This window comes from Chironomus tepperi, unplaced genomic scaffold, assembly GCF_022539635.2.
Source record: "Chironomus tepperi strain 1889 unplaced genomic scaffold, CSIRO-AGI_Ctep_v1 contig_419, whole genome shotgun sequence".
NCBI classification, from domain to species: Eukaryota; Metazoa; Arthropoda; class Insecta; order Diptera; family Chironomidae; genus Chironomus; species Chironomus tepperi.
The window spans coordinates 586,771-609,798 of record NW_027226541.1 but is presented as its reverse complement, the minus strand read 5'-3'; the positions used below and the strand labels follow the sequence as shown (position 1 = coordinate 609,798).

Sequence of the window (23,028 nt, the reverse complement as noted above, 5' to 3'; positions counted from 1 at the left end):
TGGAGTCCCGCAAACTCTGTTATGATATAAACTATTGATTGCCTTAAAAATAAAGTGCTAGTCTCAAATTTGGTACGTTAATCCAAAATTCATAGGTCTCAATCCAACCAATTTTAAATTTGTCCTTTTACGGAAGTTAAACTTGCTTCAACTGCTTAATACACGAGAATCAAGCCATGATTGGGCCTCTGGAGATCGTTGTATTAAGAAACGGGTCAGGAATTGCAAGTGTAACAATTGAAATAGGGACGAGAGTTTAAAGATTGCGTTTCGATTGGAATATTGCCAGAATGGATCTGAAAGGATCACTTCAGACAAGCAGGTCTTCTAAGAATGACTCTTACTTCCGAATCATTCTACCAATTCAATTAATTCAATTAATTCTTAAGCATTCATTTCATGTAATACAGTTGATGGACAGCCTGTGTCACCTGCGGCACAATAAAATGCAGCGAATAATGTTATGATCCACATGCCATGTGGATGACTTAGCACTAAATTGTGTCGTGACACAAAAAGAGTTCCCACCCCTTAAGTAATGACTGAAAAAAGCCACAAAAAAAAATTCAAATTTATTCATATTTTAAAAATCAAAATTTATTTCCATTCATCGGCAACTGTCCGAGCATTTCCTCTTGACTGTCTTTTTAATATCTGATGATGTCAAAACTTTACATTTTAATCTTGTCTTATCAAACCTTTTCAACTTCTCCATCAAATCATCAGTTACTGTCGATTCAAATGCAAATGTCTTCAACTTGCTGTAACTCTGACTGTCCACAAGTGCATCCAAAATTTCATCAGTCATTGGAAATTTACCACGAATTTCAATTTCCTCAAGATATGGCAACGACACAAGAATAAAATTGAGATTATTTTTCCTTAAATATGTAAATTCCGGTGCCTTTTGTCTCGTTAAGCTGCACATTGGCATAAATTGATGTCCCCAGGACGTGACAACAAGTTTCTTGACATTTGGACAGTGACTGGCTAGCTGGACCCATCCAAGAACCTGAACTTCACCGCCTAGCTTTGTGACTGTCAATGTTTCAAGATTCTTAAAGTTTAAGTCATGTGGAAGTACGATACCTAATAGTGAGTCTAGGTACAGGATCCGAAGATTCTTCATCCTTACAGCTACCTCAAATATCCAATTGCTGAACATTAGGTTCGAATTTGATATAATTTTAAGTTCTTCGACACTTTCACAATTTTCAATAATTTTTTGCATCTGCTTCATGCTTAATGCGATTGTCTGCAGCATCATCCTCTTAATTGACCTGTTCATATACATCGGTACCAAATGGGATCGAATCCTACACAAGTCAACCTCAAATTTGATCAAATTCATGGAATTAATTGCAAATGGAATGAAATCGACTGTATTAAATCCAATAATTCTCAGTTCCTGTAGTGTCTCGTGATTTGCCTTGACCAGCTGCAGCAGTGAGTCGGAACTTGTCTCTGACTGACCTTTGAGTAAGACACAAAGTGACGTCAATTTGAGCTTTAATGACTCAACATTGTGAATGTGAGGAACAAAACCCATAAATTTAATTTCACGTAATTTATCACATGCTGTGAGGAAGTTGCTGACATTCAGGTTGACATCATCGCTGTCGGTGTCGATAATTTTGAGGACTTCAATGCTGTGCTGCTTGAAATGCTTCAATAGCCATGTTGCACCTTTAATTCCTAATATTTTGAGCTTAGGTAAGCAAATTTGTGGATTTATGGTATCAATTGTGTCCTGCTGGTCAGGCAGACCAGTTATGAGATTCAAATGTGTCAAATTATGCAGCGGTTCCACAAATGAAAATAAAACTTTTGTATCAAAAAATACAATTTCGGAAAATTCAGCACTGTCGCTGTAATTTGTCACAAGTTGTGCCAATTTTATATCAAAATCGAGGACTTGATGCTGATTACTTGTCAGGTGTGTATGGACCATCAAGTTTCTGTATGGAATGTCGGCATGTTCAGTCAATAGTGTGTCTATGTTTGATGGACGGATGAAGATCTCAACTTGACTTATGAGTTTTGATGTCCTGGTGACTAGGTTCCTCCATCTGGAAGTAAAATTGAGATTTTGGATTAGAATTTATGTATTTTTGGGTATTTCAGGGGATGTTCGGGTTCCTGAGAATCTGAGGGTGGCTATGGAGACGGTGACTGAGACTGAGACTGAGACTGAGACCGAGACTAAGACTGAGACTGAGACTGAGATTGAGACTGTCCAAATTTCAATTTATGTCCAACTCACCTTTTACAGACTTTTAATACACTCATCAAGTCATCCTTCCCAAAATACTCGAAAATTTCTAGCAAAACATCACTTGGTAAGTTATCCATTGTTATTTTCATCAATATTATCCTTAAATCCTCAACTTATGCTTGATTGTGATGCTTCCTTAATGTTCTGGGTATTTTTTGTGCTAATTTTAGCTTGATTGATCACTAAAAACAGGTATTCTCCCTTAAATACAGCATTATTTCAGGTAAATAAATAAAAACAATCGTAAAATTAGTTTTGAATCTCTTTATTTAATTCCTGTGGTTTCCTCCCTTTGAGAATTTTATAGTTTGTATACACAAAATGATGCGGAATTCTTTGTTATTGTTTTGATTTTGTGGCTTGAACACAAGATGTATTTAGGGATATTTTTGTATTTGAATATTTCTGTAACGGAATTTTTGGAATTTTATTGAAATTTAGGATTTAGAATAGGTTGTAATGTGAGCAGAGTGGAATTTGAGGCAGTGACTGGCAACCTTTTAGAGACCTTAAAAACTGCAATTTCAGGATTAATGTTGACAACAAATTTATTGACAATTTGTTGAACGGAATAAAATTTCCTATGGAGGATATAAATTATAAATTTTGTCTTAATTATAAACAAATTGACACTTACAAACAGTTTAGCCGTCGAGAACTAATGTGACATAAATTAATCTCTAATATTACAACTGATCACGAAAACTATAGTTAAAATATACATAATATAAATTAATCAAACTAAAATCATTTTTCAACAGTTTAAAAGCAATTCATGCCAAGTATAAATTATTATCTTCACTTTTGCGCCAATCTTTTTTGTAAACAAACTTTTGAAATCTCAAATTCACTAAAATCATAAATGTTCTCATTAATTTTCGGTTCACTATAGATTCCAATTACTTCACATTACATTTATACTATAATGTCATTTGATTAATCAATCTTAAATACACTAAATAAATTAATTAAATAATTTTCTACATTTTCTCACACACAAAATCAGAAACTCAATTTAAATTTTGTAAAATCGTTAAAAATTTGAATTTCAAAAATACGTTAAAAAATGAATCTTAATTTTAATCTAAATTATTTACGATGTATGGATATGTCGATGACAGAGGTGGCAAACTAGTGTAATGCCAAAAATGTTTGAAAATGCCGTGAATCATATACCGTGTGCTTACCAATAAGGGTCTAGATATATAAGAAGTTGTCTTCCACTGTTTTGCGAGAGTAAGGCATTCGCGATTGAGTGGTTAGGCAACAGACCGGATGTGTCAATTTTTAGTGAGTACGTGAGTTAGTATTGGCAGGAATTCGGGGAACTCGGACTCCAATACTCCAAAAAAGCGCCTTTAACGTTCAGTTGAGACATCCATGGAGTTGACTTTAGTCTAGCCGCCAGTCACTAATGCATACGATAGTAAAAATCAACCTGTGACGAATATCACAAGATTCCAAAATCTGCACCAGGTCATAGTGACTCCAACAAAGGGCCGGCTTCAGGACAGATTTTAGATCAATTACAAAAGCACCTGAAAATTCTAGAAATTCCGCTTTAATTTGAAGGATTTTTGATATTTTGCAGGATATATTAAAGGATCTATTAAGAATTAATATGCAATGTTACAGCCATTTCAGCCTCTTTATTGATTCATTCTTATATTTTACAATAATTTTGATATATTTGATCATTTCAAGGGATTGTTCGGAAATTACGTAACGCTAAAAATGGCATATTTAGGCTCTACTATCCTTACTCTAAGCCTTAACGCTTTGTCGCATAATCATGAATCTCACAACCCCAATTCCCTCACTCAGCATAGGGTTACGTAATTTCCAAACATCCCCAAATTGAGATTATCTAAAAAAGTTAAAATTTGATCATTATTATATCCACATCCACAATTCCCCCTTACTTGAATGCCTTCTCACTAGTAAATCTAGTCATCAAATCAAAAGCAAACTTTGGCTGATCATATGGCACCATATGTCCAGCCTTACGTACCAAAACATCAATAATGTTAGCCGTCTCATGAACATATCCAGCAATATCCTTGTCCAACTTCCAAATGTACCTCGGTGCATCCAAATAGTCATTTTTATTAGCAAAATTCAGCTTTTGTAGGAACGCAATTGTCAACGGATATGCCACAATAATATCCAATTGTCCATTATAAAATAAGATTCTATAATGTTCAAGCAGTTCCGTTAAAAATGGCACAACACTGTCCATGACGTCACGCTTTAAATGCATCTCAACCTTATTCTCCTCACCATCAAGTCCATGGAATGTCAAATTACCAACATGAATTGCTTTACGGACATCAGAACGTTTAAGGAAGCCATTCATGCCATCATCAGCACCATCATCGACCACCTTCATGTAGTTAAAGTATGTCTCATATCCAGTCATATTTTTGAATAAGGAACCGGACGGAAGTTGGTCCATGTTGATTAATTCGTCAAAAATGTCAAATGCCTTATCAAAATCACGTGCCTTAATTGCTGTACGTCCAAGTTCTTCATACTTATGGAATGTATCACGTCCTTTTGTGTCAATAAGTCCAAGTTGATACAAGTAGTCGCCGTACTGGAGCTGATGAAGTGGATCACAAAGTCCATTGCCAATGGCCATACCAAGGAAGTTGATTTTAACTTTAGCGTTTCCGTTCCTCTTATGGATGGCATGTCCAACAGCTGGTACATATTTACCGGCATAGCTCTCACCTGTCACGTAGAAGTCATTCTTTTGGAGATTTGGGAATAATGTGAAGAATTGGACGAGTGCTTCATAGAGATTATTGCCGACATCATATTCATCCTTGGCATAGCCTTCATCCTTGTCGGTGAAACTGAAACCGGTTCCAACTGGATTATCGATGTAGATGACATTGTGATTGACATTCCATGAATATTTACGGGATTTTACTTTGCCTTTTTTGGTGACCTCGAATGGACCGTTTTCGGTGAAGAGACCGAAGAGGGAGCTTGCGCCTGGACCGCCTGTGGGTGAAATTAAGGAAAATTATGTTTATTAGGATTTTTATATGTTGTATTAATTTAGATAGCTATTTAATCATCATTATTATCCCATGTAATGCAATGAACCCTAATATACAATTATATGCTCAGAGAACATCTTACGTCACCAATGAGCATGGCTCAGAATGAGCAGGCTCAAAATGTTTTTCGCGGCACATCTTATAGGCTAGCCAAAAAAGAAACCGCACATGATACACGGTTTATGACATTTCCAAACAAATATAGAGGTACAATAGTGAGTCACGACACACATGTCGTCAACCACTGCCTTAGAGCAATTCATAAAATATTTTAGCTTATAAACAGAATTATTTGCTGTAAAAACGGGTCGAAGTCAACGGTCTCGGTTATCATTTGGGCAACTTTGCGCCTTACCCTTAATACAGCGTCATACCGGTTCATAGGTACCTTAACGTATGCGATGTTCTGTTTGAGTTATTGTCGTTGCACATAATTTTTATTAATAATTAAGCAATAAAATTACAGGTTTGTTTATAAAGAAGTCTAATAATAATAAATGTGAGTTACTAGGTCTTGAATTTCAATAAAAAAGCTGACTATTCAGTTAAGCAACGACATGTCTTCCTGTTTATTAATATTGCAAACTAAAATATTCATTGCACATTGAAATTATGACTAACAAGGAATTAATTAAATGAATTTTAAAAAATTTGAACACATAAGAAAAAGGCTTCCTGATGCCGAGACCGAGAGTCGGGATACCCATAGTGGTCTCGGTCTCTGTCTAATTCTCAAGAATTGACCGAGAATTAGTAACTAAAAATCAGTCATTTTAGTTAAAATTTGCAATTTTTCTCACAATATTCATCCAGTATTTATCACATTGTATGTAGTCACTCTCAAGTCACTCTATTATCTTGAAAATTAAGAAGAACATAGAGAGACTAAATACAATATGATAAATACATAAGAATCCAGAATAGCACAATTCTATTAATTGATCATATGTTCAGCCCTAGACAGATATGACTCTGACTTAATCCCAGATTCATTTTTATAATGTTTGAGTGGGATCACTAAGGCATTGACAGACGTTTTATCCGGATGAAAGATTGTATGGGCCGGATGAAAGCGGAAGAAGAGTGACAATGCCTTGCATGTCTCTGTCTAGAGCCGGCATTTAAGATCAATTAATTGACTTGTACTACTCGGGTATATTATTTTTCTCATTAAATAATGAGTCACATTCAATAAAATTTATTGAAAGCATCCGTAAAACACCTGTTGTTGCTTATTGTTTTCTGTTTCAGTCAATTGTGAATCTTCAAACTGATAGCATTAGAAAAATAATATTATTATAACTTAAATTTTTAAATAGATATATTTAATTAATTCAAAAGGACTAAAGAGTTGAATTACTTAAAAGGCTTTAAAATTTAATTAAAATCAATCGTTTTATATTTTGAGAGTTTAAAAAACAACCAGAAACAGACAATAATGAAGACATTAGTGTTTATCATCATGTGTATTGTTTTATGTATTGCCAAATTTTGTGAGTAGTTTTTAAAATAATTTTAGACTTAAATTTGCAAACTTATCGACATACAAAGAGCGTAATCTGAGTATACTCGATTTACTGAGCTTGAAATCGATTCGGATATTGTATGAAAAAGTCAACTAAAGTTGATTAAATTTCATTCAAAAGTCGAGTCGACTTCGAGCTCTACTAAACGCTCATTAAACATATCAGATAAGTAAGCTCGTGAGCTTTTCTCTTAGCATACTCTGCTTTTGAGACCATGACCGTTAACTACTTGGGTTTGATAATAAAATGACACGAAGTCTGCAATAATTACTTTTAACTCATATATTTATATACATATATTCTAACTACAGCATCAGCAATAAAATGTTATCAATGCAATGCTCTGACATGCGAGAAATTATTTGATGGAGATCAGCCGATTGATATTGAACCAGCAAAGTGTGACAAAAGTGCTAAATATTGCGTTAAACATACGGGTGTCTTTGAAGGTTTGTAGAAGTTCATTATAGATCATAGAAATTAAGCTGTTGGAATCAAACTGACCTGAGTGACATAAAGGTTGAAATAGGGGCTTCCGGTTTAAGACCGAGGCCGGGGACAAGGATGAGATTGGTACCAAAAAGCACAAGTCGGTTAGTTGATTAAAAATACGGCACCAAATCGGCGTGACTCTAGCATGATGCCGGATTTTATACTTAGCTTGACATTACCTTAGAGTCATGCCGGCCATTGAGCGAATTTTTGATTGATTGACCGATTTATGCTATTTGGGGTGTTCCTTTCGGAGGAATTTCAACTTATATCTATGTTTTTTCAGTGATTGGCAAAGCCGGAGCAATGCGATACTGTTCACGACATTATTTTGGAAATCATTGCAAATTTGTTGAAAATAAGGAATTAGGTTCAGATTTTGAGCAATGCATTTACACTTGTGACACTGATGGATGCAATATCTAAATTATGAATGCAATTACACATAAGCTCAAATAGACAGACAGCATATCCAACCTAGTTAACGAAAGAGTCACACAATCTTGACCGTCTCATGTCAATGACTCACAACCCAATTTACAAACAGCTGATTACAAAAGACTTATTTTTATTTTGAACAATTTTTAATGCGATAATTTAAATAAAATTACACAAAAGTGACCCTTAAATGTGAGATGTGACACATAAAATAAAAAAAAGAAAGAAATCATGTCTGTTATCAGCCAATTAAATTCATTTCTTATTTTAATAAATAAATGTCGAATGAATGACTTTTACTGTGCACGTTTTTATGAATTGAGAGGGTTTTGGGTAATCTAGACTGAGACACAGAGACATAGAAGAATCAGAGAGACACTAAGAGACACATTACACTAAAAGACACAGAGACACTAAAAGACACAGAGACACAAGAGACACAAGAGACACAAGAGACACAAGAGACACATGAGACACAAGAGACACAAGAGACACAAGAGACACAAGAGACACAAGAGACACAAGAGACACAAGAGACACAAGAGACACAGAGACACAAGAGACACAAGAGACACAAGAGACACAAGAGACACAGCGACACCCGAGAATTCTACCTGATTCCCATCAATAAACCCCAAATCCCCTCAAATATATCCCAAAATATTCAATTCAACTCACCTTGCAACCACAACAGAACCGGTGCATTAGCTGGATCATTTTGTGCCGGGAAGTACCAGAAAAACATGTTCGAATTGTATGTCTTATTGACCGTAAAGAACCCAGAATAGCTCGAATATGCCTTCAAATCATCCAAAGTCACAGTTGCCATCTTCTGAATATCCTCAACATTTTTTCCACTTTCTAGTAACGGTGTGATATACAGCACATCATCACCATCCACTTCACTATTATCACCATTGTGTGTCTCAAAACGCGGATATGGATTAATAAACAGTTTTGCACATGATAAATTAATTAAGAAAATTGAGTAAATTAATAGAAATTTTATTATCATTTTTCGGGTCTAGTTTGAATGCTTAACGACTTGACTGCACAAAGAGACGATGATGAATGAGTGAAGTGATCGTGAAAAGTGATGCGAAAATTATTTGAATTTGTACGTTGAGTTGATAGTCCCCTGGATGGTGGGGATTGGTGTGTTGATGGATTTTGGATGGGTTAATTGGTTTGTTGATGGGGTAAATGAGGGGGTGGAGGGTATAGGGGTTGATAATTGACTGTTGAGGTAAGGATTTGAGCAACAAATAGGAAATACGACTTAAAATCTTTAACAATGCAATTTTTAAGGTTGACAATCCCCTAAGTCAATGCTCCACCAGTCGACAATCCCCTAAACAGCCAGCAACCCCAAAATATTCCAGAAATTCCCTTAAAATTCCCCTCAATTCCAACAAATTCCCATCATACTAACCACCAACCCACCCAGTTGATATCCCCTCAATACCTCAAAATTCCCCATCACTCAACATCCCCCTTACAAGTTGACATTCCCCTAAAACATAAATATTGAGATTTTATTTTGATTATATTTTTTTATTAAGTCATAATTACATCCACAACAATGCCTATCGATGCTAATACATCTGATGAGATAATTGACGAGGTTTTGTGTACGACAAAGACAGAATACAGAATCTTGTTGGAACTGTAAGGCTGGATATCATAAAAATTTATGTGATTTCACTTTTTGAACAAAATTTTTTGTAGGAAATTGATCTCAACAGAGTTCAGCACCGGATCACTGTATGTTGTACCATCAAAGAGCAATTCACTGCTGTGGAATGGAATTATATTCATAAGATCGGGAGTCTTTAAGAATGCAATATTGAGATTTACTGTGCAATTGGAGGGAAATTATCCAAATACGAAAAATACTCCTGTAAGTTTTGAATTGAGGGGGAATTGTGGGGGATTGTAGAGGGGTTTATGGTGGGGTATGGAGGATTCTGGACCAGACTGCTCATACGTCGTAAGAACCCCAATTAATAATGAGCTTGCATATCTGGTCTGTATCAAAATCTACTGGTCTGTTCAGATGATGACACCACAGAACCATACAGGGGTGTATTTTGTAGGGTTGGGGTGGATTTGGGGCTGTCTTTGGTCAAATCGTGGTCCAATCTTCAATTTGCTAGAATTTCTCATAAAAAAATCATAAAAATCTCCTAAATTTGTACGATTTATACAATAACTAAATCAAACCTACCATCCAACCTGACCCATCCCTATACCCCTTCTGATACCATCTAAGCCTGCTCATTGTGTCAATTAGGGACGGCTAACATTGCCTAACTATCCAAATAGTCTTCCCAAATAGCACAAATCAGTCAATCGTCCAAAAAATCTGGCCGCCAACAAACGTAACTCTGACATGGTGCTGGATTCTATTTAAACTCGGTACCATGGCAATTCCATGCCAGCATGTCTTGACACTTATGTAAACCAGCCATGTCAAGAATATACAAGATCAGTGGTTGGTAACCGACCGAAATCGCACATGACATACAATTCATGGCATTTGCAAACATTTTCGGGGGCTCATCAAGTTGCCGAAGATCACAGGTTGCCTATCACTGCACTAGGGGAGCCTTTTCCCCTCCACTTCCTGAATACACCCCTATAGTTGTCTTAACCAGATTTGCAAATCAGGCATCTGTGACAGACAAAAACCGCGCAAATTCTTGGTAATTTGTTTGATTTTCTTAGAAATCCATACAAATTATTAAAAATTTGTTAGGTTTTTGCCTGTCACAGGTGCCTGTTTTGCAACTCTGGACTTAACCTCCTTTGTACCCCTCGGTTAAATTTGCAATCCACATCATCTGTGTTAGATTGTTCCTTAATTTCAGGAAATAAAATTAGAATTTCCAATCGACCATCCACTGATCTCACCCGACACCTTCATTTTTGATTCATCACATGCATTTCCCACCTGGAACGAGTCTGAGCATCTTTATACACTTCTTAAGTTCTTCAAGTATTGCCTGGAAAATTTTGAATTTTGTTGCAATTTACCGCCTGAAAAGGTCGTCAATATCGAGGCTGTAAGCTTATACACAAAGGATAAGAAGCTTTTTGGACAGAAAATTGAACAAACTGTCGTGAGATGCATGAATGAAATTTTTACACCAGCTGGCGATGACAACTGCTTCACATTTGACAGGAACTCAATTGAGGAAGACGAGGAAATTCATCAATCCATTCTGGATAATATGAAGAACATCACTGATAATTTACCTGAAAGTTTTTCATTTTTATTTGATCGTAGGACGGTTAATTGACATTTTTATGGATTATTGTTGGATATTAAGGAATTGTGAGCAATAAAGTTACGTAATTTAAAGTTTATTTTTAAAGATATTTTTAATATCATTTTACAATTTGATTGATTTTTTTGGAGGTTATAAGTAAATTTTGGGTTTGTTAAGGAACGTAACGGGGAGCTAAAGGTGCTAGTTTTGAGGTTATGTTGAGGATGAGGTGTTGATTAGGTAATTTTGAGGAAATTTTGAGGTTATATTAGGATTTTTGTGGTTATGTTTTGGATTTTTGAGGTTACTTAAGGAATTTTGAGGTTATTTGAAGGAACTTTATTTTAAGGATTTTGAGGTTATATGTCAAATTTTTGATGTTTTATGATAGAATTTTATAATAAGGATTTTTGTAGGAATTTTGAGGTTATTGAAATTTTTTTAAGGTTATTTGTTGGAATATTAAGGATTTTTGAGGTTATGTTATGGATTTTGAGGTTATGTGAAGGAATTTTGAGGATTTTTGAGGTTATATTGAGGAATTTGAGGTTATGTTGATGATTTTTGAGGTTATTTGAAGAAATTTTGAGGTTATGTGAAGATTTTTGAGGTTTTTTTAAGGAATTTTGAGGTTATGTTAAGGATTTTGAGGTTATTTTTCCAATTTTTGAGGTAATATGATAGAATTTTAAGGTTATATGAAGAACTACTGTAGGAATTTTGAGGCTATGGGAATATTTTTAAGGTTATTTAAAGGAATTTTGAGGTTAAAGAGCTGAATTTTGAGGTTGTGTAGAGGATTTTTGAGGATATGTGGAGAAATTTTTAGGAATTTTTAGGAATTTTTAGGAATTTTTAGGAATTTTTAGGAATTTTTAGGTTATTTTAAAGAATTTTGAGGTTATGTTGAAGATTTTGAGGTTATGTTAATGATTGCAAGGTTTTTTTGAAGATTTCGAGGTTATATTAAGGATTTTTGAGGATAGAATAAGGTTTTTGTGGTTGGATTGTGAATTTTGAGGTTATTTGAAGGAATTTTGAGGTTATTTAAAGGAACGTTGATGTTATTTGAAGGAACTTTGAGGTTATTTTTAGGTTTTTTTGAGGTTATATGTCAAATTTTTGATGTTGTGTGATAGAACTTTAAGGTTATATTAAGGATTTTTGTAGGAATTTTGAGGTTATGGAAATTTTTTAGGTTATTTGGAGGAATGTTAAGGATTTTTGAGGTTATGTGCAGGAATTTTGAGGATGCATAAAAGATTTTCAAGGTTATGTTTCAAAATTTTTATAAAATTTATCTCCGAATTTGATTCTACACAGCAAGTTGAAGGTACATTAACCCAATAGGTACTTAAACTCTAAATTCCTAAAAATTAATTATGTTAAATTTTCTCAATCATTATTATTATCCTTTATCCACGACATCGTCTACTTCCTCCTCATCTCATTCCTTCCTATCCCACCGATGAATCTTACCATCATCACATACACAAACCAGTATGTCACCATCTCTTGAAAATGACACTTGTCTTATTGGTTTCGTACACTTATAATGTGATAAGATGCTCGGCTTGTCTGTTGGACCTTCCGAGTCCAAATCAAACATGAAAATCTTTCCCGTTGAATTACCAACAGCTAAATATTTTTGTCTCATATCCAAATCCATTCGTACGAACCACAGCTCACAGTCATCAACATCAAAGGAATGAATTGGCGTCGCATTGGTCGCAGTCAGGTTGAATGGCTCATTTAGGTTCCCAACTTTCCACCAAATTATACAATTTTCACATGATTTTGATAAAAATGTATTTCCAAAGCACTTGACACTGTCAACATAATTCCGATGAACTGATCGGGTCGTAAAGTCAGCAAAATGTATGTGAAGTGTTGGAAATGACCGGACACGTTTGACGTCCCAATATGTCTCACTACTTTCAATCGCTGATTCCATCTCTTCGGTGTCAAACTTCCAGACTTTAAGATTATGATCCATGCCACCTGATACGCAGTAACGACCGTGGACGTCAAAGTCTAGAGCTAGGACTTCATCACGATGTCCTGAGACGCCACCGAGAATTGCAACCTGTGAAAATTCGAGGAAAATTTTAGTATTTTTGTATTAAAAAGGGGATTAAATCACTTCCATCCCCCTTGTCACCCACACCACCCCACCCCCCAGCAATACTCACACAAATCTCTGTCTTAATATTCCACAATCTCATACTATGATCCTTACTAGCTGTCAACAACAAATGCGGTTGCTTTGGATGAAATTTCATCTCATTAATAGCATTTGTATGTCCAATAAATCGTTTCTCCTTCAAATGTCTATCATTAATATAAATAGCCCTAACCACAGATCGAACCCCACCACATGCCAATATTGGACAACTTCCTTCATAACTCCATGCGAGCGTATAAAAGACCTCATCACGATCTGGATCATCATAAGCACGAAGTAACTTAATTCCACAAAAGTCATCAATGTCCTCAATGTCCTTGTCATTCTCATCCGTGTGCTTATCATCGACACATTCATAAATTGAGATTCGGTACCCGCTGGCTGTCGCAAATATATTTCGATCCTTAACAAAATGATTAAATTGAATTGCAAAAATTTGCTTTGCATTTTCCTCCGTCACAAAGCAATTAAACCTGTACAGTGACTTTAGTGGCTTGTTGTTGTTGTTGTTCTTTAATTTTGACTTACGTCCTTTAACCTTTTGACTGCGACGATTTGTTGAATTTTCGGAACGTCCTGTTGATACGGATATGATTGATGAATCATTATCGGACTCAATTTCACTGTTGTTGCCAGTTTTGAGGTCTGATTTTGACATTGTGTGATGTATGGTTGGGGTACGGATGGCGATGTGTTGTGGCTGTTGGGGATTAAATTTGTAAAAATTGTGAAATTTTTGATAAGAAAAAATTAAAAAATTTTGCCCGGCGCGGGAAAACTAATTTTTTTTTGTTGTTGATTTTATGGTGAATTGTTGTGCAAAAAATGTTGATTTGATGCGGACAATTTGAATTTATAGCGGGAAAATTTGGTGGGTTTTGGGATTTTTGGAGGAATTTTTGAGGATCGTTTGGAATTTTTGCAATTTTTCATTTGAATTTTGCTGCAATTTTGGATTTTGGGGTTTTTGTCAAAAAATATTGATCAAAAGTGAGGAATTCAATGAATTTTGAGACTCTTAAGTTGATGGACCATAGAAAGCGCTTTTTAAAATCAAGTCATAAGTTGACCTCAACTTGATATGAATCAACAACAGAGAAATCAAAACAAAAACGAAAGATTGAAAAATTACAAAAATAGTTTTTGAATAAATTTTGCAAATTCTCAGTCATCTTAGGAGACATTGATGATCTAGATCCAATGCTGATCATTTGAGGAACATCTCTTAGCACTGTCATCAAACATACAGCCGTATAAACACGATTCAGTCAGGTAAATCCCAATAAAATTAAAATTATTACCAAAATTTAATTCAATTTTTCCAATTTTAGACCCATAACCAAGCCAATCCACAATGGACACCAACCATCCAACCATCATCAAACAAGAGCATGAAGACAACACAATAATCCAAACCTTAGAAATAAAGTCAGAACCAGAAACAGATTCAGAAGTCATTATAAAAACAGTCGACCTTAAAATGCACAAAATTCATAAAGAACTACCTGAAGTTAAACAGAAAAGAGACCAGAAAAGAATGTCAAAGAAGAGAATTCTTGAGGATCAGTACGAAGATGAGCCAACGGCTGTTAAAATCATCAACATTACAGATATCAATTTTCTTAGTAGTAAATCAAAAGAACAAAAAGTTAGGAAGACAGCAAAAAGATTTAAGGCTGATAAATTTGATATTCAGAATATTGGAAGAGTACATGATGGTTCGGAGATTAAAATTGAGTCAAAAACAGACACTGCGAAGTTTAATGATGATTCAGAGATTAGGATCGGATCACAAATAGACACCGAGAATAAGCTTGATTATTCAGAGTTTAGATGTGGATCACAAACGTACGTTGGAAGTGGATTCGATGGTTCAAAGCTAAAAAGTGAATCACAAATGGATACTTGGAGTGTTGATGATGATTCAGAGGTAGACAATGGATCACTGGTCAGCATCAGGAGTGGATTTGATGATTCAAAACTTGGCAATAGATCGAAAAATGGGACCAGAAGCAAGTATGACAGTTCAGAGCTTAAATATAATTCACACACGGACACCAAAGGGGCTAGTGATGACTTAGAGCTTACATGTGAATCACAAACAGACATATACCCAAATATTGCCTATATTAAGACTGAAAAGGAACTTATAATTGAAGATTCTTTACCTGAATCAGATATGTGCTCATCTGGTGCTTTAAATATGTTAATTTCACAAAATTCCAACACAAAACGTCATAAAACTAAACGAAAATTCAAAAATCTACAATAATTGGTCAAAATTGTGAAGATCAAGATGAGGATGAACAAGTTGACTTGCACAGTCAAGTTAAATTGTCTAATCAAGTTGAGTTGTCATCAGTCAAGCTTAATAGTCAATTTGACTTTTCAAAAATAAGCTCATCAGTCAAGTTGACAGTAAAATTAAACTTGCAAGTCCAGTTGATTATGAAAGTCAAGTAGATTACGAAAATCAACCTAAACCCCTACAAATTGCCCTGAAATTAGACAAATCATCCCTAAATCCTCAAGAAAAACATCAAATAGCACCAATTTTTCCAGATTCTACCCATCCGACCTTCAATATCTTCAAGACTTCCCATCAGCTTCTCAAACTCAAAATGACAAAAAATACAACAAAAACTCTAAATTTCCATCAACAATCATCAAACAAGACGTCCCATCCGAAGACCCGGACGACCAATCCAATGACCTAAACATCAAGTCAAACCCAACCTCCCACCAGCAACCAACCACCATCAATTCCAACTATAAACTCCAAGACGGTAAATTTACATGCCTTACCTGCAACATGAGCTTTAAAATCCTCAAAAACTTTAATAAACACAAGTGCATCATCTGTCAGCAATGCAGTAAGCAATTCTCAAATCGAAGTGCACTTAAGAGACACATCCTGCACATTCATACAGCAACTGATGAGATATTTGAGTGTAAAGACTGCAATAAGACATTTAAAGCCAAAAAGTACCTGGAAACGCACATCAAGTCACATGATAAAGTCCTCGAATGTGACAGCTGTGGCATGAAGTTTGGCAGCACGAGTCGACTTAATGAGCATCAAATTAAGCATAAAAATCCTGAAATATTAACATGTAAAATATGTGACAGGAAATGTTCAAGTCGGAGTAGCTTAAAGTTTCATATGAGAATCCATGACATTGACCGTACCAAGCACCTGAAGTGTGACAAGTGCAGCTTTACGACCGACGACAACCGGACACTTGTTAAGCATCAAAAAAGTCACGTTAAACAGGAAGAAAAATTCAAAATGTCATCGGAATGGCTGAAATGTGAAAAATGTTCAGCAAGACTCAAGAATAAGCAGTCGTTGAATAATCACATGTACTATGTCCATTCCGAGATGTCATTTCAGTGCAATTTATGTGGAATTGTTGTTAAAACTGAAAGAAATTTAAAAAGACATTGGAAAAATATTCATGAAAATGACAATAAAAGTTGAAATTTATTAAGTAAAATCAGTTCATTTATTAAGGAACGCTGTAAGGAATGATAGCTGGCAAGTTGGTAGTCAGGTTGGGTGATTCATTGGCTCGAGTTCTCTCAGCCTAGTTGACTCTATTAGACTTTCTTTTGCTCTTTTAGGCTCTTTTAAACTCTCTCAGGCTCTCTCAGATTCTCTAAGCTTTCTCAAAATCTTTAATTCTAGACATTTGAGCATTTTTTGTATTTGTGAGCAATAACATCAATCTCTGAAAGAGATAATGATAACATGTGCGTTTTTCTACTCAGTGTAATGTTGAAATTTGATGAAATCACAATTGTGCTGTAATTAATTTAATTATTAATCAAAATTCTGTGTAACACTTGATGCGGACAACTCAGGTGACTCAGGATTTTGCCATTTTATGAGTCTGCCTATTTTTATGAATGAGAATTTAATGCAGGTAACATATGACAAACATGATTAAACATCAGATTTTTTGAGAATTAGTAAGCAAAATTGACAGAACCCTATTTTGAAAATGGTTACTTTTGAGTTATTTCTGGGTTAAGATTCAATTCAATCGAGATTCGCGTTACCTAAGAACAACAATTAATAGTTTTTAAATATTTCACCATTAAAGAAATACAAAAATAGACTTTTTGTGAATGAATAAATGCTGTTATCAGCAACATTAAATTTAGTTGCTATGTGGAAATGATTTTAAAATCAAATTTATAAATTTGCTTTTTGCGCAAGATCAGGAAGGGTCAAAATAAATAGAAATTATTTGAGATTTATTAAAAATAATGAATTTTTCGAGCCATGACACACCTTGGTCTCAACCGAAACCGCTTAAGGCATGTAATGCTTAAAGGACTTAGCTTGAAGAACATGAAGCCTTGTGATTAATAATCTGTTGTATCACACCCTTAAGACCTACAGTTTGAAGTGCACATTGCCCAAACACTAGTAAGTCATAAGGCCTGATGTATCTGGCATTGGACCAAGTTACAGCTCGTATGTACAAGATTTCGTAAATGTACACGGCATGGGGTTGATGGGCATATCATTTCCGTGACATTCCAGACATTTTTGACCGCGACACAAGTTAAGGGGAGGTTGTAGGTCAAACTAGGGACAATTGGGCGGAGGAGAAGATGGAAGGGATATGGAAGGGGTGCATTTGCTGCACGGTATCAAGAATAGATTAAACCTCATCTGTTCTCAATTTTGAAGAATTATTCTTCAATTTTATAGAATTTTTCGTGAAAAATCCAATTTTTTTGCAATTTACACAACCCAGACCCCCAATCCCTTAGATTTACCCCTAAAATTTACTTTATAAATTCTAAAACATTCATATATTCCAATAGGCATAACCAAAACCAGCTGTCCACCCACCAAAAAATGCAGCAATCAACTCCACAAAATCAAATAATCGTCTATTTCAGCCTAGAAGATCAAATAGACGAATCCATAGTAAATAGCTGTCAAACTTACAGATTCACATCTTTATGTCCACACAATGAAATTTTAACCAAACTATTCACATTAACCCCACGAATTCATCCCAACCTGTTCACATTCATTGTTGAGAATGAAAATTTTGAATTTTATAATCAATATGCAGGCGCAAAATGGCTGTCAATGGACGTTGCAACCCTTAAAATGTGCATAGCTAATTACTGTCGGAATCGTGTCTTGCTGCTGAAATTAACGTCGGTTGGTGAAAATTATTCGAAATATTTCTATAAAATTGCAAATTCTGACGAATTTCTGGAAATTGATGAATTTGAATTTGACAGTAAATTTGATGAGCAGAATCTGGCATTGCAGTCAGGAAGTGACGGGATTTTAATGAATTTTGAGGTAGCTGTTGAGGATTTATTTTTTGAGATTTTGTACCAGCCGAGAAGTTTGTGTAAAATCTGTAAAAATGGTCAATCATTAGGTTCATCAATCAACGACCAATTCCAAGAATTCTCAGAACCAGACATACTTGATGACGTCAAAAACCATAAATTCATCCTCATTACTGGCAAACCCAAGTCTGGAAAAAGTTGGTTCCTCAAAAATGCTGCAGTTAAGCTGTATAAAATGGATTTATTTGAATTTACAACGTATGTGGACCTAAAGCTGTTCAGTCACGAGCTAATGACAGAATCTGACTTCATTGACTTCATGACTGATTTCATTTCAAAAACCAAATCCAAATTTAAGTCTAGAATCATCAAAAATCACTACAAAAATGGCAAAGCCTGCATACTTATTGATGGATTTGAGCCTAAATTTGCCGCAAAATTGCTGAATTTTTTGCACAAAAATGATGGAAATCAGCTGTGGATTGCTGTTGACAATGACTATGCAGAGAATTTAATGCACAATTTAGGAATTGAGGCTGTCTACAGTCTGAAGGAATTAGAGGTGACTCATGGAACTGATGCAATTGCAGCATGCAGTGACATCATGCAGGCCAAACTCTCACAATTCAAATCCCTCAATTCTCATCAAAAACTATGGAAAACTGCTCAAAACTGCCTTAATTCACCTAATCTTGTGGAACTAGTGAAGCATATAGGACATGACAAAGACAACTTCATCCTCAGCATGATTAACAGGAACTCAAAAGACATCGTTAATCTCACATTGTCAGAAATCAACAAAATAATGACAACAACCTCAGAAAATGGATTGTTGAGATATTTTAAGCACGTCACTAGCCATCCAGAGTCCACTTTTCGTCTTATTATACAGCAAAATGATGTAAAATCTTTAAGAATTTTCTGTGAAGCTGTCAAAGACTTTCTAACGCCGCAGCAAATTTCGGAACTTTTTGGTCGAAAAAGTCAAAGCAATGACAGCATAATCAATAGATGTAAAGTCTTAAAATTCACATCTGAATGTCCATACGATGATGTTTTAAGGCAGCTATTAGCTTTAAATCCACAAAGTCATCCCAACCTGTTCGTATTCATCGTTGAGGTTGACAATTTTGGATTTTATAGTCAAAATGTCGGCACATCAATGGATGTTGGAATTCTACAATTTTGCGTAGCTACTTTCTGTCGGAATCGAGTCTTGCTGCTGAGATTGACGTCGATTATGGAAAATTACTCGGAATATTTTTACAAAATTGCAAATTCTGATGAATTTTTGGAAATTAATGAGGTTGAATTTGACAATAAATTTGATGAGCAGAACTTGACAATGGAGTCAGGAAGTGACACGATTTTGATGAATTTTGAAGCAGCAGTTGAGGATTTATTTTTTAAAATTTTGTACCAGCCGAGAAACTTGACTAAAATCTGCAGAAACGGTCAATCTTTAGGTTCATCAATCAACGACCAATTCCAAGAATTCTCAGAACAAGCCATGCTTGATGACGTCAAAAACCACAAATTCGTCCTCATCACCGGCACACCCAACTCCGGAAAAAGCTGGTTCCTTAGAAATGCTGCAATTAAGCTGCATAAAAAGTATTTAATTAAATTTACAACTTATGTGGACCTAAAGCTGTTCAATCAAGAGTTAATGACAGAATCTGACTTCATTGGCATCATGACTGAAATCATTTCAAAGACAAAATCCAAATTTAGGTCTGAAATCATCAAAAAACATTACAAAAATAGCAAAATTCCCATATTTATTGATGGATTTGAACCTAAATTTGCCAAAAAATTGCTCAATTTATTCGATAAAAATGACGGAAATCAGCTGTGGATTGCTGTTAATCCTGAATTTGCAGAGCATTTGATGGACAATTTAGGAATTGAGGCTGTCTACAATCTTAAGGAATTGGATGTGACCCATGGAACTGACACAATTGCAGCATGTCGTGACGTCATGCAAGCTAAACTTTTACAACTTAAATCACTCAAATATCATCAAAAATTATGGAAAACTGCTCACAACTGCCTTAATTCAGCTGGTCTAGCGAACGTATTGTGGTATACTGGATATGGCAATGACAATCTACTCTTGTCAAATATTCTCCTGACTATAAAATACTCAATGGAAGTCATCAACTTCACATTATCAGAAATCCAAAAAATAACTACAAAAACCTCAAAAAATGGATTTTTCAGCTACTTAAAGCTTGTCAACAGCCACTCAGAGTCCATCCTTCATCTCATTGTGCAGCAAAAAAATCCCGAAACTTTACAAATTTTCTGTGATTCCGTCAAAAATTTCCTCAAGCCACAACAAATTTTGGAACTTTTTGGTCAACAGACATCCACAAAACATGAAAATGTCCTTCAAATGGCTGCAAAATCCAGTGACTTGTGGTTCCATAAGATTTTTTGGAATATTTTTGACAATTTTGATGACTTGATTCCGCTTGTGCTACACAACAGCAGATACGGTGACAATTATGCCCACTACCTTGTGACTCACGACCATCCAGACATCATTGACTTTACATTCCACAAATTCAAAGAATTATTCAGCACTGCTCAATACCAAAAAATTCTAAAATCAACAGGCATCCACGGCCGTAACATCCTTCAAGCTGCAGCCGTCAGTGCCAAAAACCTCAAAACTCATCAAATTTTATGGACAGCAGTCAGAGAAGCATCAAGCCCTACCATCAGATTCATAAAATATCTTCAAGCTGTCGATGGAAATGGCAACAATGTCTTTCATCTTGCTGCATGCTTTACATCACCAGATGTATTTGAGTTCATGATATCGGAACTGGAAGGACTCACGACACCTGAAAATATCAAGAAAATATTGACAGGAACTGGACTTGCTGGGAAGAATTTGCTACAATCGGCAGCAAGGCAGAATTTTTCGGTTGATTTTTATGCTGCTTTATGGGATATAATTAAGAAATTTGTTGGAACTGACAGTCTTTGGGACATGATTAAGCATGTTGATGATTTTGGCGATAATGTCCTGTCCGATGCTGTCGAGTGCAATAATGTTCAGGTTGTGGAATTAATATGGAATCAAATTGAGCATTTCCTGTCCAGAAAGGACACAAACTATAGACATTTAAGCATTGAAAGGTTTGATGGACGTGACTTGATGAAATTATCTTTGGAAAATGAAGCACATCCAAATGTTCATGAGTTTTGTAAGGAAATGGTTATTAAGTATGAGTCATTGTTTGCAGTTGCTGATGATCCTGACTTGACTAGTCAACAAGAAGTTAAAGGCTCAAATCGACTTTGTCTAGAATGGGATACAGATGATTTAATAGACATTCCAGTTGAATCTGTTGCTGGCTCGTCCACCTAATAGTCTGTTTAAACATTCAGCAGGCAGTCTTTCATCATTGTTCTGCATCATGTAGCTTGTGGCTGTTGTTCCCTTCTGTGGATTCCAGGGGTTCTGACTTTCTTATTCCTGCCAACTTTTTGTCAGAGTCATGACAGTCTAGAACCAGATTTCAGGCCTTTTCTAAGTAGTTTGCCTTCCGATGTCACTGCCAAATGCCAAAAATACTGTATATTTTAGTAAAAATGATGAACAGACTTGAATAAAATTAATGAATTGTGTAATTTAGCAATGAATAAATTATGAGTTTTATTAAAAATAGTCTACAGAGATAAGATAGCAAATTGCATTCACACTAGTTCTTAATATTTTTTTTTTGAATCCGTTCGACACACAAATGATATGTTATCCTGACAAAATTCAAACAGACACTGTAATTAAACTCAATTAGAGCTTTTTTAGCTCCCAAGCAGGCAAAGAGCATGTTCTGAAGAGCAAAGTAAGCCCAGAGCTTTACTCATAAACATGCTTATCTATTAAAGCTCTCAAGAGCATCCTCATTGTCTGTTTGGGTCGTCAAACCAAAGAACAATCCGAACTTCATAATTTGTTCACTAAGGCACTACTGCTATGTCATTATACTAACGGTAAGTGCTCCGACGGCACCTTGATAGCTGATTTCGACTTGTTTTTACGACAAAAAAAAATGCGATTCATCGTTGCTCGGGAAACAGCATTGCTCAAAGTTGCGTGAAGTCAAGTCGAGTTTTTTTTTTACAAAATCTGAGTCGATTTCGAGTTATGAAAAATAGTGTGGAATTTGACAATAAAATAGGGTTTGACAAATATGAGCATATATGCATGCATATGAGCTTACAGTTTTGACAAAAACTACAATATAATCATTTAAGTAGAGTTGGCATTCCGGTACTGATGGTCGGTATCAACCGACAGTTGTTGTCTTCGACAGGGACAGAGAGTGACAAAGAACAGCAATTTACCATCGTTGCCTTTAACATACCCATGTGAATATCAATTTACACAATTTAGTTCCCCATAAAATGCAGATAAATCTTATCTATA

At 35.2% G+C, this 23,028-nt stretch overlaps 5 protein-coding genes across 5 annotated transcripts in view; 2 read left to right on the top strand and 3 right to left on the bottom strand.

Moving 5' to 3' along the window:
* Positions 1–23,028, top strand: part of LOC139097286 (uncharacterized) — a 68,928-nt gene that overhangs the window by 13,302 nt on the left and 32,598 nt on the right. The window lies entirely within an intron of this gene.
* Positions 572–2,449, bottom strand: LOC139097303 (uncharacterized). Its single transcript, XM_070649112.1, has 2 exons — positions 2,264–2,449; positions 572–2,069 (listed from the first exon to the last, which is right to left on the bottom strand). The coding sequence occupies exons 1-2, from the start codon at positions 2,362–2,364 to the stop codon at positions 608–610; spliced, it is 1,563 nt and encodes a 520-aa protein (XP_070505213.1). The 5' UTR covers positions 2,365–2,449; the 3' UTR covers positions 572–607.
* Positions 4,091–8,874, bottom strand: LOC139097335 (venom serine carboxypeptidase-like). Its single transcript, XM_070649144.1, has 2 exons — positions 8,478–8,874; positions 4,091–5,284 (listed from the first exon to the last, which is right to left on the bottom strand). Exons 1-2 carry the CDS (start codon positions 8,812–8,814, stop codon positions 4,194–4,196), a joined length of 1,428 nt encoding a protein of 475 aa, XP_070505245.1. The 5' UTR covers positions 8,815–8,874; the 3' UTR covers positions 4,091–4,193.
* Positions 8,824–11,147, top strand: LOC139097334 (protein crossbronx homolog). Its single transcript, XM_070649143.1, has 4 exons — positions 8,824–8,944; positions 9,362–9,467; positions 9,528–9,699; positions 10,670–11,147. Exons 2-4 carry the CDS (start codon positions 9,382–9,384, stop codon positions 11,099–11,101), a joined length of 690 nt encoding a protein of 229 aa, XP_070505244.1. The 5' UTR covers positions 8,824–8,944; positions 9,362–9,381; the 3' UTR covers positions 11,102–11,147.
* Positions 12,517–14,037, bottom strand: LOC139097304 (polycomb protein esc-like). The gene is made up of 2 exons (XM_070649113.1): positions 13,264–14,037; positions 12,517–13,157 (listed from the first exon to the last, which is right to left on the bottom strand). The coding sequence occupies exons 1-2, from the start codon at positions 13,912–13,914 to the stop codon at positions 12,519–12,521; spliced, it is 1,290 nt and encodes a 429-aa protein (XP_070505214.1). The 5' UTR covers positions 13,915–14,037; the 3' UTR covers positions 12,517–12,518.